Raw genomic sequence first — 19,712 nt, forward strand, 5'->3', positions numbered from 1 at the left:
AATTTACAAAGTAAAGCATCTTTTTTTTTCTCTATCTATCTACTTAGCATTTGTGGTACGCCATGCTTAAGCTTCACACGTTTAAATCTAAAGCGCGGCGTGCCGCGATTGCTGCAAAAGTAAATGAAAAAAAGGCTGGCGGGCGCTGCATTTCTTTTCTATTTATTTACTTTAGTAGCAATAACAGTAGTCTGCGATTTGGCTTTAAACATCTGAAGCTAAAGTGCGGTGTGCTGCAAATGCTAATAAAGCAAATTAATACAAAGAAGGCGGGTGGCCGCCTTTACATTGCTTTTACCTTTCAACATTTCGTCCGCCTACCTTTATTTTCGATGTATTTACTTTTTAGACATTAAAGGCGCAGCACGCTTTAGATTTACACATATAAAATTAAAGCACCTCACAACACTAAGGCTAAAAAACACACAAAAAATGCTTCCACTTCTTAATGCTCACTTAAAATTTTTTCACTTTGAACATGGCGGCTGCAGGCCAATTATTTCTATTTATTTTTCTTTAATCGCATTTGTGGAATCGCTGGGATGCCAAGGGTAGCCATGCGCTCAATAAGAATTAAGTAATAATAATAATAATCGTATTCCCAATATTAGGTGTCAAGGAAAGGGTGCAGTTCCACAGGCTAGGTGTCCCTCTGAAGATCAATAAAAACAAATGAAAACGTAAACACCCTTAAGGGTGTAGTACCTTATGTGGCTAATAGAGGTCCCTTTAACAACTACACAGGGACACCCAGTAAAAGCCTCTGGCACTGCACCCTTTACTTCATTCATGATTTTTCTTTTTTTATTACGTATGCTTCTGGGATATTTTAAAACAAACAGAATTTGCAGCGCTAATAGCTCAAGGTTTCACCAATGTGAGATCTATTGCAATGATAATGCTTGTTTTATATTACTTTGGGTGACCATTTCTGCCAGATTGTTTCCTAGAATGCGGTTCGTCTCTTACTCAACTCAGCCTCTAACCTCCAACTCTCGCACCATCTTTTCCACAAAACGAAGTGCGCCCGACCACCCCTCGGCACCTTTATTTCTCCAGTCTTGGCGACCAGAATCCCTTTCAACCTCCGACGCTGCACTCGTGTCACATCACACTGCAGCTGAAGGAGCACCACACTCCCCATTCTCAAATGAGCACAATTCAAACTTCACCCACACTTTTAAGGGTATACAGAACACTGGCCTAGCGTATCTCGACAATCTTACCTGCTTTCACAAACGGTCCAGACACCTTCGCTCGTATAGACTCCTACATGCACAAATCCCACACATGCAGAAAACCAGATCTAGCTGTCGAGGCTTCTCCTACATCGCTCCGAAAGCGCAGAACGACCGGACTCTACACATTAGAGCCTCCTTCTCACTTCTTGATTTCCACAAAAAACTGAAGACCTGGCTTTTGGAGAAGGCCCACTTGGCCCTGGGTTTTGTTAGTCACCCTTGGCGCCAGGATACCCCCTGACTGATAGTGCTTTCTACAGATCTCCATAATATAAGGAAACTCTACCATTCACTAACTCCTCTCACTCCACCTCCACCGCTTGGCAGTTCATTCCCTTCTTCCTTTCTGTGTCTCTCCTTCCCCATTGTGCTATCTCGCCCACCCTCCTCTCCGCCACACTCCTCTCCTCCGTGGCGCCTCCTACCCCCCTCTCAAGCCCTCCTTACAAGCTGCCTAGGACCCTTGCTGTGGTTCGACCGCTCCCAGAGCTCCTGCCACCTCAGGTGCTTTTTTTTCCGGATGCGCTGCTTCAATATCGTCGGAGGTCTAAAAAACACAGTAACTGCGAGAATTGCGGTAGCGTTCTTTTTTTCGTTACTGCCTCTTGCTTTTTCTCTACATATTTGCCACTTTTTTCTGGTGAAATGTGCGTAGACGATACACATTCAGAATGATTTTTCCTGGGAAAGTTGTAATCCAGAGCTCACAGATTTGCTCGTATTAAGGACTGAATCTGTAGAAACCCCCCGCCCGTGACCCCGGCTCTGTCCTACTCACAGCTCCCTTTTTTTGCTTCATGAGTAAGATTCTGACTGGGGAGTACTGTGGAGTCATTTCTCATCCTCCTACCATCAGCTCTTGCTTTCAACCTCCTCCTGGGCCATGCGTCTACCTTTCCTCACCCACGCGCACAAGGCTCTCCACGACATGGGCCCCAAATACCTCAAGAGCCGCCTCACATTCTACACACCCACCTGCCAGCTCCGATCCGCCAGCCTCACCTCTGTCCCATAAATTCGCAAATCCACCGCCGGAGGAAGATCCTTCTCCTACCTGGCGGCCAAGACATGGAACTCCCTCCCCACCCACCTACGGCTGAACAAGGGCCACCTCTCCTTCAGGAAACAACTCAAGACCTGGCTGTTCGAGCAGTAGGGACTTCCTCCTCCCTCCTCTCCCCCCCCAGCGCCTTTAGACCCTAGTGGGTGAGTTGCGCGCTATACAAATTTGTATGATTGATTCATTCCTGCTCGTTCTCTCGAGTTGCTCCCCTCCCCCCATACCCATATCCAGCACCCAGCCCATCCTCGTCTCTTAAAGCGTTTCTTTCTTCTCCTTTTAACCGTCTTCTTCCTGTACCCCCATGCTGCAGTCTTGATCTTCCATGTCACCTTCCCAGCCCTTCCTGCTCTGCCTGTATGGAAGGGCTTAGAGGGAGGTCTCTGCATTAGCCAACTCATGTTACAAGGTGGAGTTTGGTGGGCCCGCACCTAGAAGCCAGGCCAGGGTCTGCAGGACAGAGGATAGCGTGGATATAGAAGCCAGGCCAGGCCAGGGTCTGCAGGACAGAGGATAGCGTGGATATAGAAGCCAGGCCAGGCCAGGGTCTGCAGGACAGAGGATAGCGTGGATATAGAAGCCAGGCCAGGCCAGGGTCTGCAGGACAGAGGGTAGCGTGGATATAGAGGCCAGGCCAGGCCAGGGTCTGGAGGACGGAGGATAGCGTGGATATAGAAGCCAGGCCAGGCCAGGGTCTGCAGGACGGAGGATAGCGTGGATATAGAAGCCAGGCCAGGCCAGGGTCTGCAGGACGGAGGATAGCGTGGATATAGAAGCCAGGCCAGGCCAGGGTCTGCAGGACGGAGGATAGCGTGGATATAGAAGCCAGGCCAGGCCAGGGTCTGCAGGACGGAGGATAGCGTGGATATAGAAGCCAGGCCAGGCCAGGGTCTGCAGGACGGAGGATAGCGTGGATATAGAAGCCAGGCCAGGCCAGGGTCTGCAGGACGGAGGATAGCGTGGATATAGAAGCCAGGGTTTGGTTGCCTGAAGGTAGCGCTGCGCCAAGAAGCAGCTGTGTCTACATCTGCTGGTTCACAAACATACCCCATCACAGATTTAGATGGTCTTCTGACCCCTGGCAGTGGAAGGATTTTTTTGTAATAAGAGCTACTTATGCTTAAAAAAAAAATCCTCACAAGCTACTAATATTAGTGTTATAGTGACCACATCAGACCAGATTACATTAGTGTCCACCATATGCAAGATTACCAGCAGTGATCCGTTCGGTGCATCCGGCAGTGTTGCCAGCTGTAATGTAAGGAACCGTTTTGTCAATTTGGAATACCTTTATGTATGTATAGGCATTTTAGGTAATATATCCCGGTCACAGCTGCAATGCCCCGGTATGAGAGTAATAATATTAGCAATAAGTCTCCCCACATGATCTATCCCTCAATAATCAGCTTTAAATATATTAAAAATTCGGCCATTTTTATCCTCTGAACATCGACTTATGAGTTCTGAAAATACACACATTAGTCTTGAATACACAATTTTGGCACATATATATTTAATCAAAGCACAAGGTTCTAATTTAGGAGACTGGGCTGACAACAGGAAAGCTACTTACAAGTAGCAGGAGTGCAACCAGTAGCTCACAAGGTACTGGTTGGAGAAGCCTGGATTAGCTGGTGATGGGCTGACCCCTGGTGGTGGAAGGGTTTAGATCTTCTTGGTCTGCCTTTTGGCGGTGAAGGGGTTTTGATGGTGATGGGCTGCCCCCTGGTGGTGGAAGGCTTAGATGGTCCTGGACTGCCCCTAGTGGTGTAAGGGTTTAGATGGTCCTGTCTTGCCCTCTGGTGGTGGAAGGGTTTAGATGGTCCTGTCTTGCCCTCTGGTGGTGGAAGTGTTTAGATGGTCCTGCCCTGCCCTCTGGTGGTGGTAGGGTTTAGATGGTTCTGTCCTGCTCTCTGGTGGTGGAAGGTTTAGATGGTCCTGTCCTGCCTTCTGGTGGTGGAAGGGTTTAGATGGTCTTGGTCTGCCTTCTGGTGGTGAAAGGGTTTAGATGGTCCTGTCCTGCCCTCTGCTGGTGGAAGGGTTTAGATGGTCCTGGTCTGCCCTCTAGTGGTGGAAGGGTTGGGATGTTCTGGCCTACTCTTGGTGATTCGAAGGTTTAGATGGTCGGTGATTCGAAGGTTTAGATGGTCCTGTCCTGCCCTCTGGTGATGGAAGGTCTAGATGGTTCTGCCCTGCCCTCTAGTGGAGGAAGGTTTAGATGGTCATGTCCTGCCCTCTGGTGGTGGAACGGTTTAGAATTTTAGATGGTTTTGGCCTGCCCCTGGTGGTGGAAGGGTTTAGATGGTCTTGGCCTGCCCTCTGGTGGTGGAAGGGTGTAGATGGTCCTGTCCTACCCTCTGGTGGTGGAAGTGTTTAGATGGTCCTGTCCTGCCCTCGATGGGTGGAAGGGTTTTGATGGTCCTGCCCTGCCCTCTGGTGGTGGAAGGGTTTAGAATTTTAGATGGTCTTGGCCTGCTCTCTGGTGGTGGAAGGGTTTAGATGGTCTTGGCCTGCCCTCTGGTGGTGGAAGGGTTTAGATGGTTATGGTCTGCCCTCTGGTGGTGGAAGGGTTTAGATGGTCCTGTCCTGCCCTCGTTGGGTGGAAGGGTTTTGATGGTCCTGTCCTGCCCTCTGGTGGTGGAAGGGTTTAGATGGTCCTGTCCTGCCCTCTGGTGGTGGAAGTGTTTAGATGGTCCTGTCCTGCCCTCGATGGGTGGAAGGGTTTTGATGGTCCTGTCCTGCCCTCTGGTGGTGGAAGGGTTTAGATGGTCCTGTCCTGCCCTCTGGTGGTGGAAGGGTTTAGATGGTCCTGTCCTGCCCTCTGGTGGTGGAAGGGTTTAGATGGTCCTGTCCTGCCCTCTGGTGGTGGAAGGGTTTAGATGGTCCTGTCCTGCCCTCGATAGGTGGAAGGGTTTTGATGGTCCTGTCCTGCCCTCTGGGGGTGGAAGGGTTTAGATGGTCCTGGTCTGCCCTCTGGTTGTAGGAAGGTTAGCTGGTCCTGGGCTGACCCCTGGTGGTGGACAGGAGCAGACCAGGCTTTATAATTCCGCCTCCACCATGATGCTTTCTCAGTCTTCCTGGGAGCTGCTGCTCTGCCTCCGCCCTCGCTCTGCTCATCTCCAGCACCCAGAGCAGCAGCCCCCAGGAGGACTGAGAAAGCATCAAGGTGGATTAAGGGGTCGTTGGGATTGCGGCCCATCTGTCCACGTTTTAACATTTTCGAAGGCCCGACCGGGAGTCTTAAATAGAACTTTATAGGAAAATGTCTGTATTCATTTTTAAAAAGGTCTTTCTGTATCTCAGTCCGAAGTGAATAATGAAGCTCTAGCACACATTGTACAGTATTTTCCTTAAATTTCCTGCTTAAAGTATATATGGATATGGGGAAACGATAACCGTTTTAGGTGATGTCCCAGACGTTCTAGAAGCTTCTGGAAGAGGACAGAACATATAAACCAGTTACCAGTTGAAATGAGCCTCCTTGGGTGGTGAGATCTGAGGGTTCCAATCGGACTCTGGACCAGCGACCCTCCATCGGTGGGAAACCCTGGCAGGTCCAAGGTCCCGCTAAGCTCTGTTCTGCTTTGGTTTCATGGGGTGAAAAGTATACCCCACTGTTCTCTTATTAAGGGGAACTTGCAGTTTAAAAATCCTGGTTGTGTTTGGAAGGCTAGAATAAGCAGCCCAGACCGGTCACTGTCCTGCACGCCTCAGATTTTGGCTTCAGCACTTGTGACCTCTCAGGGGGTATTTGCTGCATCGAGCTTTCTGCTCCCCAGTCGCCATACTGGTGGGATGTACCATGCGCATCCTTTTAAGAAGTGTCTTTGAGCTCCACAGGGAACCTCAGGCCGTAACTACTCGTCTGAATAAATAACAGTAAATGGGGTGTTTGTGGTTTTGGAACCTCCCCGTGTACCCCTTTAGGACTAGTAGTTTCCTTCTGGGTTTTACCCTCCGCCCAACCTGGGTCGCTGTGACACAGAGCAGCAAGGGTCTTCTTGCAATGGATTCCTATGGAGTGGTCCTGATGCAAGGGATGAAGGATGCTGAAGATGCTCCAAGGATACTGTGAATGTGACGCGGTCGATGGGTCTTCTTGCAATGGATTCTATAGAGTCGTCCTGATGCAAGGGATGAAGGATGCTCAAGGATGCTGTGGATGTGACGCGGTCGATGGGTCTTCATGCAATGGATTCCTATGGAGTGGTCCTGATGCAAGGGATGAAGGATGCTGGAGATGCTCTGGATGCGACGCGGTCGATGGGTCTTCTTGCAATGGATTCCTATAGAGTGGTCCTGATGCAAGGGATGAAGGATGCTGAAGATGCTCTGGATGCTGTGGATGTGACGCGGTCGATGGGTCTTCTTGCAATGGATTCCTATAGAGTGGTCCTGATGCAAGGGATGAAGGATGCTGAAGATGCTCCAATGATGCTGTGGGTGCCACTCAGTCTTTCTTTGGTGATTCCTTCTCCACAAAGATGGTGAGGGGGTCCAGATTGCAGGGTCCATGGCCTGTTGTCACGGCCATAGGCCAATCCTTCCTAGGTCAATAACTCCCCTTCTGAGAGTCCCAGCAACTCTCCGGAGGCGCTCCCGAGCTCCACGAACTCTGGCTCAACTCTGTGCGTTCGGTCTTGGTACTCTGCTGCACAGGGGTGGTCTTAGCAAATGGAAGATTTTAGGATCCCAACTTAACCCAGCAGGCTCCTTCAGCTTGTGTTTTCCTGTGCTGCGAACAGGAGACTGACCAGTCTCTTGGGTTGGCTGGACTCTTGCACAGCTTCTCCTTGAACAGGGCGCTGGAGGCAAATGTTCTTTGCTAGTTACCTTGTGCAGAAAATTCAATCTTTGTCAGTGCAGCCTCTCTATGCTAGTCCCTCCATTCAGCAGAGCAGTCTTTCTTCAAAGTTGGTCAAGATCTGTGGTCTGGGTGCAGGGATGTCCTCTTTATGCTCAGAAAGTGCTCTCAGGGCAGTATGCAGTTTGAAGCCAATGGATTACCAGGTTCCGTCCGACCTGGTGACCACTTCTGTGGAGTGTGACTTCTGGCTACCCCAAAATGCACCGTTCTGCCCACTCCCCACTCGGCTCCCCATGCTAGCCTGTCTACCTGCAGCCCTCCTCCCTAGTGGCTCATCTGCTCTTCAAAGACTGCTTCACCTTTGAAGCATTCCTTTTGGGGCAAACACAAGTGGCTTCCTGCAGGAGGCAGATAACACCTCCCTGTTGTGCAATCCCTCATTCTTCTCCTTCGTGAGAGTTGTTGGCACATCTTTCCAGTAGGGCAGAAAACGGTCTTGTGGAATAGGCTCCATGTGTGGCCAGGAAGGCACAGGAGTTTTGAGGGCAACAAAATGGCAGCTTTGCTAAAGCTGCACACTGAAACAAGTTTCATCACTTTCCACCTGAGAAAAGTCGGACTTTGGGACAAGTTGTATGATACCTTGGGGTGCCCACTTTGGTCGCATCATTCTAGAGTTAGCACAGCTGAGGGGTTCAATGTGTAACCCTGTCCTCACCAATTGGGCGACCAAGTCTTTCCTCGTAAAACAATAGTTTTACGCTTTTAACTGTCGGGGCATGCAAAGTATATGTCCGGCCTGGCATATGCTGCACCCTGCCTTCAGCGAAACAAAAGGGGTGCAAAAGGGAATATGGACGGAGCGTTTGAACAGATCAAACACTCACACCCAGTCAACAGATCTGGGTTTAATCCATCACCTTTCTTTATCTCACTCAGCCACCCCAGTTCAGACATGGCCATATGCAAATCAGCCTTGACCCTGTGCCTCATGGGAACAGTCCAGCTCGAACTGCCAAGCCATGTCTTCCCTGGACCGGAAACAAACACCTTGCCTTCAGGGCACTGTATGCCTGCCAGGAGTGACTTGCTCACATGTCCAGGGGAAGTGGCGGCTTTGTTACTGCTTTCCATAGCAAAGTCGGGCTCGCAGTGCATAACTGCTCTACCAGTCTGCAATGGTGAACTGGGGGGACCTCTAGGGTGGCACAACCAGTGCTGCGAGTCCTTGGGTAACCTAACTTGGGTACTAGGGCACCATTTACTAGGGACTTGCAGGTAAGTTAGCCATTTCCAGTTGGTTCTAGTCGATACAACATGCACTTAAGGGTAGGGGCATTGGCACCGAGGTCTGGTTAGCGGGCCTCAGTTCACTATGGGTCCAAAAACCAGAAGCATCTGTTACAAAACCTGGGGGGTGACCATACAAAGAGAGGCTTTTCCTTTCAAATACCCTACATGCGGGATGTGGGCTCACTCCTTTCACCCCCGGGCTCCTGCCTTAAGAACTGTCACCTTCCCGTCAGTGTTGTGAACCTCATTCACCCTTCCTCCATGTCTTATTACCCCCATGCCCTGTGCCCTCCCCTATTCCCTCCCCATGCCTTCCATCACTCTCCCACTCATATTCTTCACGGGTCTGTTTCTCAGTCTCCCAAATACCCCTCAACACTGTCAAACCTTTCTAGTCCTCCCTGCATTCCCCGTCACCCTGCTTAATGGTCCCCCAATATTTACCCCGGCCCTTCCTCTGTCATCCTCATTCAGGTTATCACAGACCATTTCTGCCCTCTCCGGGTCACCCTCTGTCATGGTTCCTACTGTCCGTTCGTGGTCCCTACTATCCATGCCCGCCTTCCCATGCCTCCACAGGATTGGGGGCTTGAGGAGAGCTTGTGGTGTGGGTTAATGACTGCATCGCTCCTTGGCTGTGAATGATGGAAACCAGTCAGAGCAGATATGAGGTGGGAGTGGAGGTGGCAGTAGATTTGGTACCCGGTGAAGCAGCTGGCCCTGGGGTGCCCAGGATGAGCCCCGGCTTTGCCTCCTCCTGACACCGGTGCCTCCTCGCGCCCCCCCTCCTCCTGGCACTGGGGCCTCCTCGTGCCCGTTTCCTCCTGGCACTGGGGCCTCTTCGCGCCCGCCTCCTCGCACCCGCCTCCTGGCACCGGGGCCTCCTCGCGCCCGCCTCCTCCTGGCACCGGGGCGTCCCCCTCCTCCTGGCACCGGTCTCCTCCTGGCACCGGGACGTCCCCGTCCTCCTGGCACCCCCCTCCTCCTGGCACCCCCCTCCTCCTGGCACCCCCCTCCTCCTGGCACCCCCCTCCTCCTGGCACCCCCCTCCTCCTAGCACCCCCCTCCTCCTGGCACCCCCCTCCTCCTGGCACCGGTGCTTCCTCGTGTCCCCCTCCTGGCACCGGTGCTTCCTCGTGTCCCCCCCTCCTCCTGGCACCGGTGCTTCCTCGCGTCCCCCGTCCTCCTGGCACCGGTGCTTCCTCGCGTCCCCCGTCCTCCTGGCACCGGTGCCTCCTCGCGTCCCCCCTCCTCCTGGCACCGGTGCCTCCTCGCGTCCCCCCTCCTCCAGGCACCGGTGCCTCCTCGCGTCCCCCTCCTCCAGGCACCGGTGCCTCCTCGCGTCCCCCTCCTCCAGGCACCGGTGCCTCCTCGCGTCCCCCTCCTCCAGGCACCGGTGCCTCCTCGCGTCCCCCTCCTCCAGGCACCGGTGCCTCCTCGCGTCCCCCTCCTCCAGGCACCGGTGCCTCCTCGCGTCCCCCTCCTCCAGGCACCGGTGCCTCCTCGCGTCCCCCTCCTCCAGGCACCGGTGCCTCCTCGCGCCCCCCTCCTCCAGGCACCGGTGCCTCCTCGCGTCCCCCTCCTCCAGGAGGCACCGGTGCCTCCTCGCGTCTCCCTCCTCCAGGAGGCACCGGTGCCTCCTCGCGTCTCCCTCCTCCAGGAGGCACCGGTGCCTCCTCGCGTCTCCCTCCTCCAGGAGGCACCGGTGCCTCCTCGCGTCTCCCTCCTCCAGGAGGCACCGGTGCCTCCTCGCGTCTCCCTCCTCCAGGAGGCACCGGTGCCTCCAGGAGGCACCGGTGCCTCCTCGCGTCTCCCTCCTCCAGGAGGCACCGGTGCCTCCTCGCGTCTCCCTCCTCCAGGAGGCACCGGTGCCTCCTCGCGTCTCCCTCCTCCAGGAGGCACCGGTGCCTCCTCGCGTCTCCCTCCTCCAGGAGGCACCGGTGCCTCCTCGCGTCTCCCTCCTCCAGGAGGCACCGGTGCCTCCTCGCGTCTCCCTCCTCCAGGAGGCACCGGTGCCTCCTCGCGTCTCCCTCCTCCAGGAGGCACCGGTGCCTCCTCGCGTCTCCCTCCTCCAGGAGGCACCGGTGCCTCCCGTCTCCCTCCTCCAGGAGGCACCGGTGCCTCCCGTCTCCCTCCTCCAGGAGGCACCGGTGCCTCCCGTCTCCCTCCTCCAGGAGGCACCGGTGCCTCCCGTCTCCCTCCTCCAGGAGGCACCGGTGCCTCCCGTCTCCCTCCTCCAGGAGGCACCGGTGCCTCCTCGCGTCTCCCTCCTCCAGGAGGCACCGGTGCCTCCTCGCGTCCCCCTCCTCCAGGAGGCACCGGTGCCTCCTCGCGTCCCCCTCCTCCAGGCACCGGTGCCTCCTCGCGTCCCCCTCCTCCAGGCACCGGTGCCTCCTCGCGTCCCCCTCCTCCAGGCACCGGTGCCTCCTCGCGTCCCCCTCCTCCAGGCACCGGTGCCTCCTCGCGTCCCCCTCCTCCAGGCACCGGTGCCTCCTCGCGTCCCCCTCCTCCAGGCACCGGTGCCTCCTCGCGTCCCCCTCCTCCAGGCACCGGTGCCTCCTCGCGTCCCCCTCCTCCAGGCACCGGTGCCTCCTCGCGTCCCCCTCCTCCAGGCACCGGTGCCTCCTCGCGTCCCCCTCCTCCAGGCACCGGTGCCTCCTCGCGTCCCCCTCCTCCAGGCACCGGTGCCTCCTCGCGTCCCCCTCCTCCAGGCACCGGTGCCTCCTCGCGTCCCCCTCCTCCAGGCACCGGTGCCTCCTCGCGTCCCCCCTTCTCCTGGCTCCGGTGCCTCCTCGCGTCCCCCCTTCTCCTGGCTCCGGTGCCTCCTCGCGTCCCCCCTTCTCCTGGCTCCGGTGCCTCCTCGCGTCCCCCCTTCTCCTGGCTCCGGTGCCTCCTCGCGTCCCCCCTTCTCCTGGCTCCGGTGCCTCTTCTCTCGACCAACACTCCTCCTGGTACCGGTGCCTCTTCTCTCGACCAACACTCCTCCTGGTACCGGTGCCTCTTCTCTCGACCAACACTCCTCCTGGTACCGGTGCCTCTTCTCTCGACCAACACTCCTCCTGGTACCGGTGCCTCTTCTCTCGACCAACACTCCTCCTGGTACCGGTGCCTCTTCTCTCGACCAACACTCCTCCTGGTACCGGTGCCTCTTCTCTCGACCAACACTCCTCCTGGTACCGGTGCCTCTTCTCTCGACCAACACTCCTCCTGGTACCGGTGCCTTGTCTCTCGACCAACACTCCTCCTGGTACCGGTGCCTCCATACCACCTTCTTACTGTCCGACTTCAGCTATCCATGCTGGAGATAGGTGCCTGCCGGGGGTTTAGCGGATAGTTGGGCTGGTGTTAAACCTGTGTGTGTGTGTGTGTGTGTGTGTGTGTGTGTGTGTGTGTGTGTGTGTGTGTGTGTGTGTGTGTGATAGAATTGCCTGTCCCTTTCCGTTCTCCTAATGTCTGCTGTTCATTCTCAGGACCGAGTCTACGGCACCATTCCCAGAATGCAGGAACCGGGCCACATCGTGGAGGAGACCTACACTATTGACGAAGACCCAGAGGGTGGCATGTCTGTAGTCTCCGTCGAAACCTCTGATGATGGCACAACGCGGCGCACAGAGACCACGGTAAGAGGGGGACAGTCAGTAGATGGAAGGGCAGACGGACTTTAATGGCTGTTTTGGGGCAGGCAGCAGGCTAGGAGCTGTGAGGTTCTAGAAGCAGCTGCATTTGTGGCGATCAGTGTTTCACTGCATGAATGAGTGCAGCGGGTCAAGAGTGAAGGGCATTGGCAGAGCCTATGGTTCCCTCTACTGACAGGGCTTGGAGGCTTCAGGTCCCAATTGGTCCCAGTACTGAAAGGGCTGTGATGCTGCAGATCCTGATTGGTCCCAGTACTGTGAGGGCTAGGATGCTGCAGATCCTGATTGGTCCCAGTACTGTGAGGGCTAGGATGCTGCAGATCCTGATTGGTCCCAGTACTGTGAGGGCTAGGATGCTGCAGATCCTGATTGGTCCCAGTTCTGTGAGGACTAGGAGGCTGCAGATCCTGATTGGTCCCAGTACTGTAAGAGGTAGGATGCTGCAGATCCTGGTTGGTCCCAGTACTGTGAGGGCTGGGATGCGGCAGATCCTGATTGGCCCCAGTACTGTAAGAGATATGATGCTGCAGATCCTGATTGGTCCCAGTACTGCAAGAGCGGGATGCTGCAATCCTGGTTGGTCTCAGTACTGAGAGGCTGCAGGTCCCGATTGGTCCCAGTACTTTAAAGAGCTGGGTTACTGCAGTTTCCAATTAATCAGCATTGAGGGAGAAGTCTGTAGGTTTCTACAGTGAAACAGTTAAGGGGCCGCTTGTCGCGATTGGGCTGCATTGATGAAGGTGCCTGGGAGTCTGTGCTGGATCAGCCGGACTGTTTGGAATGAAACTTACAAGTTTGATTTATCTCCAATTCTTAGGTAAAAAAGGTCGTCAAGAAAGTTACTACGCGGACAATTCAAGTGCCTGTGGGCCCTGATGGGCTCCCTTTAGACGGCTCTGCACTTCCTGGTGGCTACATTCAAACCCTGGACCGCAACTACCGCACAAATAATGGCGAGGGCGGTGGTGGAGGGTACATGGGCCCTGTGGGTACTGCCACTGTCCCACGCAACTACCACTATAATGATGGCTACGGGAACCCTTATGAGACCGGTAGCGAGGCCAACTACAGCAGCCTCTCCCGCATGGCTCGCATGGATGATCGATACCGCCCTGTTGATGGCTACCGTACACTGGACAACTACAGGGCCCCAAGCCACCCAAACGCATATGGGCCCCAGCCACAGGTGCGTGTTGGAGGCAGCAACGGAGACCTAACACGCTTCCGCCCTGACCACTATGGGCTTGAGGATGACCAACGCAGCGTGGGCTATGAGGATCTGGACTATGGTCTTGTTCCAGACTACGGCACCGGCCGGCGGGCTGCAACGCCTTCTGATCGTGTGCGCCTCAGGTATGGCAGCAACATGATGGGCTAACTGGTTACTTTGTTCCCACAGGTTGTGTTCAAAGTTGTTGCTTCAACCTTCTCCTGAAATGTGTGTGTAAATGAGCAAGATGGTGGTTGGATGTTGGACTGTGTGGATTAAGTGTTTCAGTTATGGGGTTTGTGTGTTTGCTTGTGGGAATTTTCTTGTGTGTGAAGGAGTTGGCACTTATGGGTCCTGTGTAGAGGGTGCCAGTGTGCAGAAGGAAGTTCAGTGCTGTGTGTGTTGCAGGGGAGGGATGGCGTGGGCATTGATCTATGTGTACAAGGCTGCCCAGCAAAGGGTTCCTTGTGCTTGGGCAAAGGGCTTTTGACCCAAGTGGAAGGACTTGGATGTGCAGGCCAGTTTCTGTTCAACAACATAGATTCTTTGTAAAACGAGTGATTCGAAGGTGCCAAAAAGCTTTGCTCTTGTTTCTTTTGTAGTAGCTCTGAAGTTATACCTGTCACATAAAATGTAAGAGAAAAGGAGTCTCCTGCACTGCTCCTGGCCGCTCCGTTGTGCAGTGTTTTAATGGGTCTAAAGAACCGTGTCTGAGAGACAGAGAGGATGTGTTAAGAATCCAGCATTGACACATGACTGGCGTGTGCGTGAATCTAGAGTGGTGCTCAAAAGTATTACATGGGATAGAGAATGGCCCATTATGTGATGGATTCTAGCTGCAGATTCCTTACTTTAGAATCGTTCCTCAGGCTCGAACTAGATCCGGAAATGTTTTCCACAGTACGCCTGCGCTTCACCAATGGGCGTCTCGCGACTCCATATTGTCGCCATCACACAATGTGATGTCGACTGAGTCCATATAACCCCAAGCCGACAGGCTGACATCAGTTCCTCCTTTTCTGTGCTTGCAACAGACCCTTTGGCAGATATTCTTCACCAGGGTAAGACTGGAGTGGAGCTCTTACCTCCCTTGTGAGTCTCTACGTGACTTGTTAGAGGCTTGAGCAAGGCTGCTAACTGGAAGGCCTGTAGTCCCAGCTATGACCCAGAGGCTCCGGCCTGCGCCATGGGACCCTAATAGTCTCTTCAAACACCCCTCCACAAAAGGTCTGGCTGTGCAAGTAGCCGCAGCCTCTGCGGACACAAATGTCCTCCCTCTGGCTCCACCGAGTCCTGATGGCTGGAAAGTAGTGGGAGAAGTATTCTTTTCCGTTCGTACAGCATTATGGTCTTTGAACACTGTTCTCGCAGGGTTTCCCATGCATTTTGGGACTCAGTGGAGGGTTTGCTGCCTTGGCTTCCAGAGGAAGCCAAACGTGAACTGCTAGAGTGGGCGCAGGATGGTCGCGGGATGGCAAAATTCACCATCGAATGCGGCATGGACACCACTGAATATTTTGAGTAGAGCTATGGATCAGTCGGTTGCGCTGCGCAGACCTGCAGGGCTGTGTCATTCTGGGTTTTCAGAGTCCGTACAGAATACCCTGAAAGATGTGCCTTTTGGTGGTGGTCATTTATTCGGTGTACATGCCGATTCTGCGTTAAGGCATTTTAGAGCTGCACGGTGTGAAAGACACCTAGACATGTCTTTGCAGGATCTGTTTGAATCTTTCTTTCTGACTTGTTTGGACTGAAGTGTTTATAAATGACTTAGTTGCAATGTGTATTCATCTAGTTGCAGCCAGTGTGGTGGTTTTGCTTACTGCTGAACTTTACGGCTGTTAAGCTAAACTTGTGGATCTTTACATGTTTTTACCTGACCCGTACTCTGGTCCGTAACGATTATAGTAGTGCTAAATTCTTTGAAAGTGAAGTTACTAGTTACTACTTGGTGCAGATGTCGTGCCATTCTCCTTCAGCTGTCTGGCAGTTTTCAGCTGCTTATTCGTTAGTTTTTTGGACTGATCCCTAATATACATGTCTTGCAGTTTGCTTTACTCTACAGATGAGCTCAGGAGTTGATACCTTCTTGCTATGTTCCGTACTGAATATTGGAGTATCATTTGTATACTATCCTCATCTTGTGACTGTTAGACCCTCGTTTGGGGGTGCAGAGTTCCACCCTCTGTGTCAGGTAATTTCTCCGATGTCTGCCTTTTGATGAGGTTTACGTACCATGACCCTCTTATTAGCTTTGTTAATATGATGAAGTGTCTCAAACTTTTATATGGTATTTTTGTGACCTTGTACTAAATTTATGGGCATATGCCAATAGACTGAGTTGATGTGATAGTTCCTCACTGAGGGTATCTATCCCAAGATTCCTTCTGGTATTTTCACAGACAGTAGCTGTTAACCTACACATTAGTTTAAGTTGCTGCAGCTTTTTACCTGGTATTTACCTTTCGTTTAGTGGATAGATGTTACTTCTGATGGATTGCAAAAGTTCTCTACTTTTGCCCTCCGCATATATGATCTTTGTTGGTCAAGAATTATCATCTTTCTTGCGAGCCTTAAACACAGTTTTACTCTTCAGGTTGTGTCTAATTCCCATTGTTATTTGTCTCTTCCACCCTTTCCTGTATTCATAGTGATCTCTAGGGAGACGTAGTCTCTGCGTCCATTCTCTCCTTCTATTATGAAGGAAACTTTACGTTCGAGGCATATGAGCTGCAGATTACACACTGCTTAGATGGCCACCTAGTGTTGGGCCCGGATGTTTGCAGTTTGTTTTTGTTGTAGAAAAGTCTTGGAAGTCACGGACAGGTGACTCCTCCTTTGGATCATACTGCGCATGGGCATCGGCTCCATCCCCAGATTGTTTTTTTCTGCCACTGGGCTCGGATGTGTTTCCAGCGCTCCGTGTTGAAACCGATTTCCTTCAACGCGCAATCCTCACCAGCTTCCAGAATTTAGTTTCGAACGCGTTTCCAGCCGACGCTACTCTTCAACATCGAAGATTTCGATTCCTGTCGTCGGCGACGGCCTTTAGGCCTAACTAGGCCTAGACTCCAGCTCATGAAAAGGACGCCATTTAAAAATTGTCCTCAATGTGGGTCGAAGATTCCCCACACCGACCTTCATGAGGTGTGCAACCTTTGCTTCTCCCCGGCGCACGAGGCCAGAGACTGTTCCGCTTGTGCCTCCTTCCCGCTTGTGCCTCCTTCCGCTCCAAGAAGACGATCCAGGACTGAAGAGCTAGGAGAACAATGGCTCGATTTTTCAGCTCCAATTCCAGACGACATCTTTGCAGAGGGCGTCGAAGTCCCAGAACAACATGGCATAGACAGCAACTCAGAGGCAGAAGATTCCGATGTCGAGGACATCACTCCAGCACAGCGGGTCGTAAGTAAGACCGTCGACACCGACCCCTCCTCGACTCATCCAAGGAAGGCTCCGGTCACACCCTCGGGCACGGGTGCACACCAAGACACTGCTTCTACTGCCCCACCTTCGGGCCCCGCTAAGAAGCTAGCTAAGCCTTCTGGCGACTTGGCCTCGAGTCGTCCTCCCCGCGCTGCCGGCACACACCTACCGGCACCGAAAAAGACAACATCACCTACCACGCCGGCATTGAAACAATCGGCGCTGAAGCATACTGCTAGTCCCTCGGCACCAAAATCCAGGTTGGAACCAAGCAAACACGCTTCGGATTCAAAAAGACCACCGGATCCGAAAAAATCGGATCAGAAAAATACACTGGAACCGAGAACCATTGGAGCCGAAAAAACCATAAGAGCCGAAAAAGACCCCCACTTCTCCAGTTAGACGTTGCCAAAAAACCAAAAGAAGCTACTTCGGTGCCGAAACCTCTCTCCCCACCAAAAGATCAGCCTCCTGCAGAGGACTTATTTCACCCAGACCCTACACAAGACTGGTTAAAGATCCAATCACTGGTCGATTAATTCTAAGTCAAAAAAAACACGACCACTGGATACACCTGCACCGACTCCTTATCCAAATAGACATGGCTACCTCTCCTCTAAGAGTTCCTTTCCCTTCTCCTTCACCTATGCCATAACCACCGGTGCCCCTACCACAACATTCCCCTACATCCTCTATCATACCAGATGATGACAACAGAGATGATCGCTCTGATGACGGAGGGGGTAATGCAGACGATCCATCCATTCCTCCAGGTGCACCTGACCTGTGGGATGATTAGAACACCCCAGACAACCCAAATGTCCCTCAGGACGACATATACCCCTGTAGGCCTTCCCCACCAGAAGATACTATGGGCTTCAATCAATTAGTACACAGAGCTGCGCAGTGTCATGGGGTGGACTTGCATACAGACCCTGTAGATGAAGACTTCCTAATGGATACCTTTCTCACAAACATCGGGTGAATCTCCCCCACCAGATAAAGAGTCTAAGCTCCTTGACGCATCGGGGAAAAGAACTGCGTCTCAAGCTGCAAACATGTGGTGTATTGCCAATACACAAGCATTATTGGCAAGATATGACAGGGCACTTTATGACGAATTAGAATAGTTAATTCAGCACCTCCCTGATAAGTACAAAGATAGAGCGAATGAGCTTATCCAAGAAGGGGAAAAATATTACAAACGCCTCCATTCGTTGTGCACTTGATGCAGCAGACACAGCCTCCAGAGCAGTTAACACTAGTGTCTTATTGCGTAGACATTCCTGGCTATGCATATTTGGGTTCAAACCTGAAGTCCAAAGTGCTATACTTAACCAACCCTTCGATGAGCAACACTTATTCGGACCCAATGTAGATGTATCCCTTGAAAAGGTAAAAAAAAAAAAAGATACAGACACTGCCAAATCCATGGGAGCCCTGCAGTCGCAGGATCCCAGACGTTCATTTCGCTGCTCATCTTACAGAGGCGCCACCAGGGGATACTCTTCAGACACACCTTCTACCTCCTACAAAGCCCCCACACAATCCACCTATAGTAGGGGCTACCAAAGGGGTGATTAAAGAGGTAACAATAAGGGCAGAGGTAAAAACTCCTTCCGCTCTGCCTCTACCCCTACCCAATGACTCCCCTCCCCTGCCCCACTCCACTCCTGTCGGGGGAAGACTACAACAACACTTACCAGCCTGGGAGAATATCACATCAGACAGGTGGGTGCTTCAAATAATTCAGTCAGGTTACTGTCTCGAACTAACATCCACCCCCCAAACATACCACATAGGCAACGTCCAATGTCACAGGAACGTTTGTCACTGCTCAGGCAGGAAGTCCTATCCCTCCTGCACAAAAATGCAATAGAAATAGGCCCAATGCATCAGCAAAACAAAGGAGTATACTCCCTATATTTCTTAATCCCAAAGAAGGACTGATCTCTCAGACCTAACTTAGACCTTAGACCTCAGACCTCTAAACATTTACACCCAGTCGGATCATTTTCATATGGTCCTATATCCACCTACTGCATCCGCTTCCAAGGCAGGTGGACACCGCAACAAGTTACTCCACATCAACCACTTGGAGTTACTAGCTGTTTTTCTAGCCCTAAAAGCATTTAAAAACCAAAGTATCAGGCAAAGCTGTCTTAGTCCGCACAGACAACATGACAGCTATGTACTACATAAACAAACAAGGGGGAACACACTCTCTGCAGCTCTCTGTTAACACCGCAGATACGGAGATGTGCTATACCACTAAAGATCTTTCTCTTAGCCTAACACGTTCCAGGAGTACAAAACACCATGGTAGATCTGCTAAGTCGACAAACACAGCAGATTCACGAGTGGGAACTTCATCCGCAAGTTCTTCAACAGTTCTTTCAAATGTGGTGACAACCTCAGATAGACCTCTTCGCCACCCATGAAAATGCAAAATGCCCAAACTTCGCTGTCAGATATCCACACCCGCTGTCCAAAGGCAATGCGATATGGATGAACTGGTCAGGACAATTTGCGTACGCCTTTCCTCCTCTCCCACTACTTCCGTTAGTGGTATGCAAACTACAACAACATTCCCTAACACTCATTCTAGTTGCTCCAACTTGGGCCAGACAAACGTGGTACACCACCACGCTCCTGCAACTATCTGTGGTACCACACCAGAAACTAAGACGATCTCCACGCCTATTAACACAGAACCATGGAGAGATCAACCTAGCGATCTGGCTCCTGAGGTCATAGTTTGGTTACCTCAACCTTCCCCCAGAATGTATGAACGTTATCAAAGAAGCTAGACGCCCTACCACTAGAGCATGTTACGCTGCTAAGTGGAAACGGTTTGTGATATACTGTCAAAACAACCACATCAATCCTTTAGATGGGTCTATTCAACACAACATAGGATACCTATTACACCTTCAAGTGTAATTTAGCGTACACGTCTATCAGACTACACCTGGCTGCCATTGCAGCATACTTACAGAATAGACAACATCTATCTCTTTTTACAGTACCAGCTATAAAG

General features: G+C 52.5%; 1 protein-coding gene across 12 annotated transcripts in view; it reads left to right on the forward strand.

Moving 5' to 3' along the window:
• Window positions 1-19,712, forward strand: part of CTNND1 (catenin delta 1) — a 246,753-nt gene that overhangs the window by 160,273 nt on the left and 66,768 nt on the right. For all 12 annotated transcript variants that reach the window (XM_086953393.1, XM_086953387.1, XM_086953394.1 and 9 more), the window contains 2 exons: window positions 11,872-12,021; window positions 12,854-13,389. In XM_086953393.1, coding sequence (XP_086809519.1) covers window positions 11,899-12,021; window positions 12,854-13,389 — 659 coding nt within the window. In that variant the 5' untranslated portion in view covers window positions 11,872-11,898. The remainder of the gene's footprint in view (window positions 1-11,871; window positions 12,022-12,853; window positions 13,390-19,712) is intronic.

Source organism: Lissotriton vulgaris, chromosome 1_2 (genome assembly GCF_964263255.1).
Source record: "Lissotriton vulgaris chromosome 1_2, aLisVul1.2, whole genome shotgun sequence".
NCBI lineage: Eukaryota > Metazoa > Chordata > Amphibia > Caudata > Salamandridae > Lissotriton > Lissotriton vulgaris.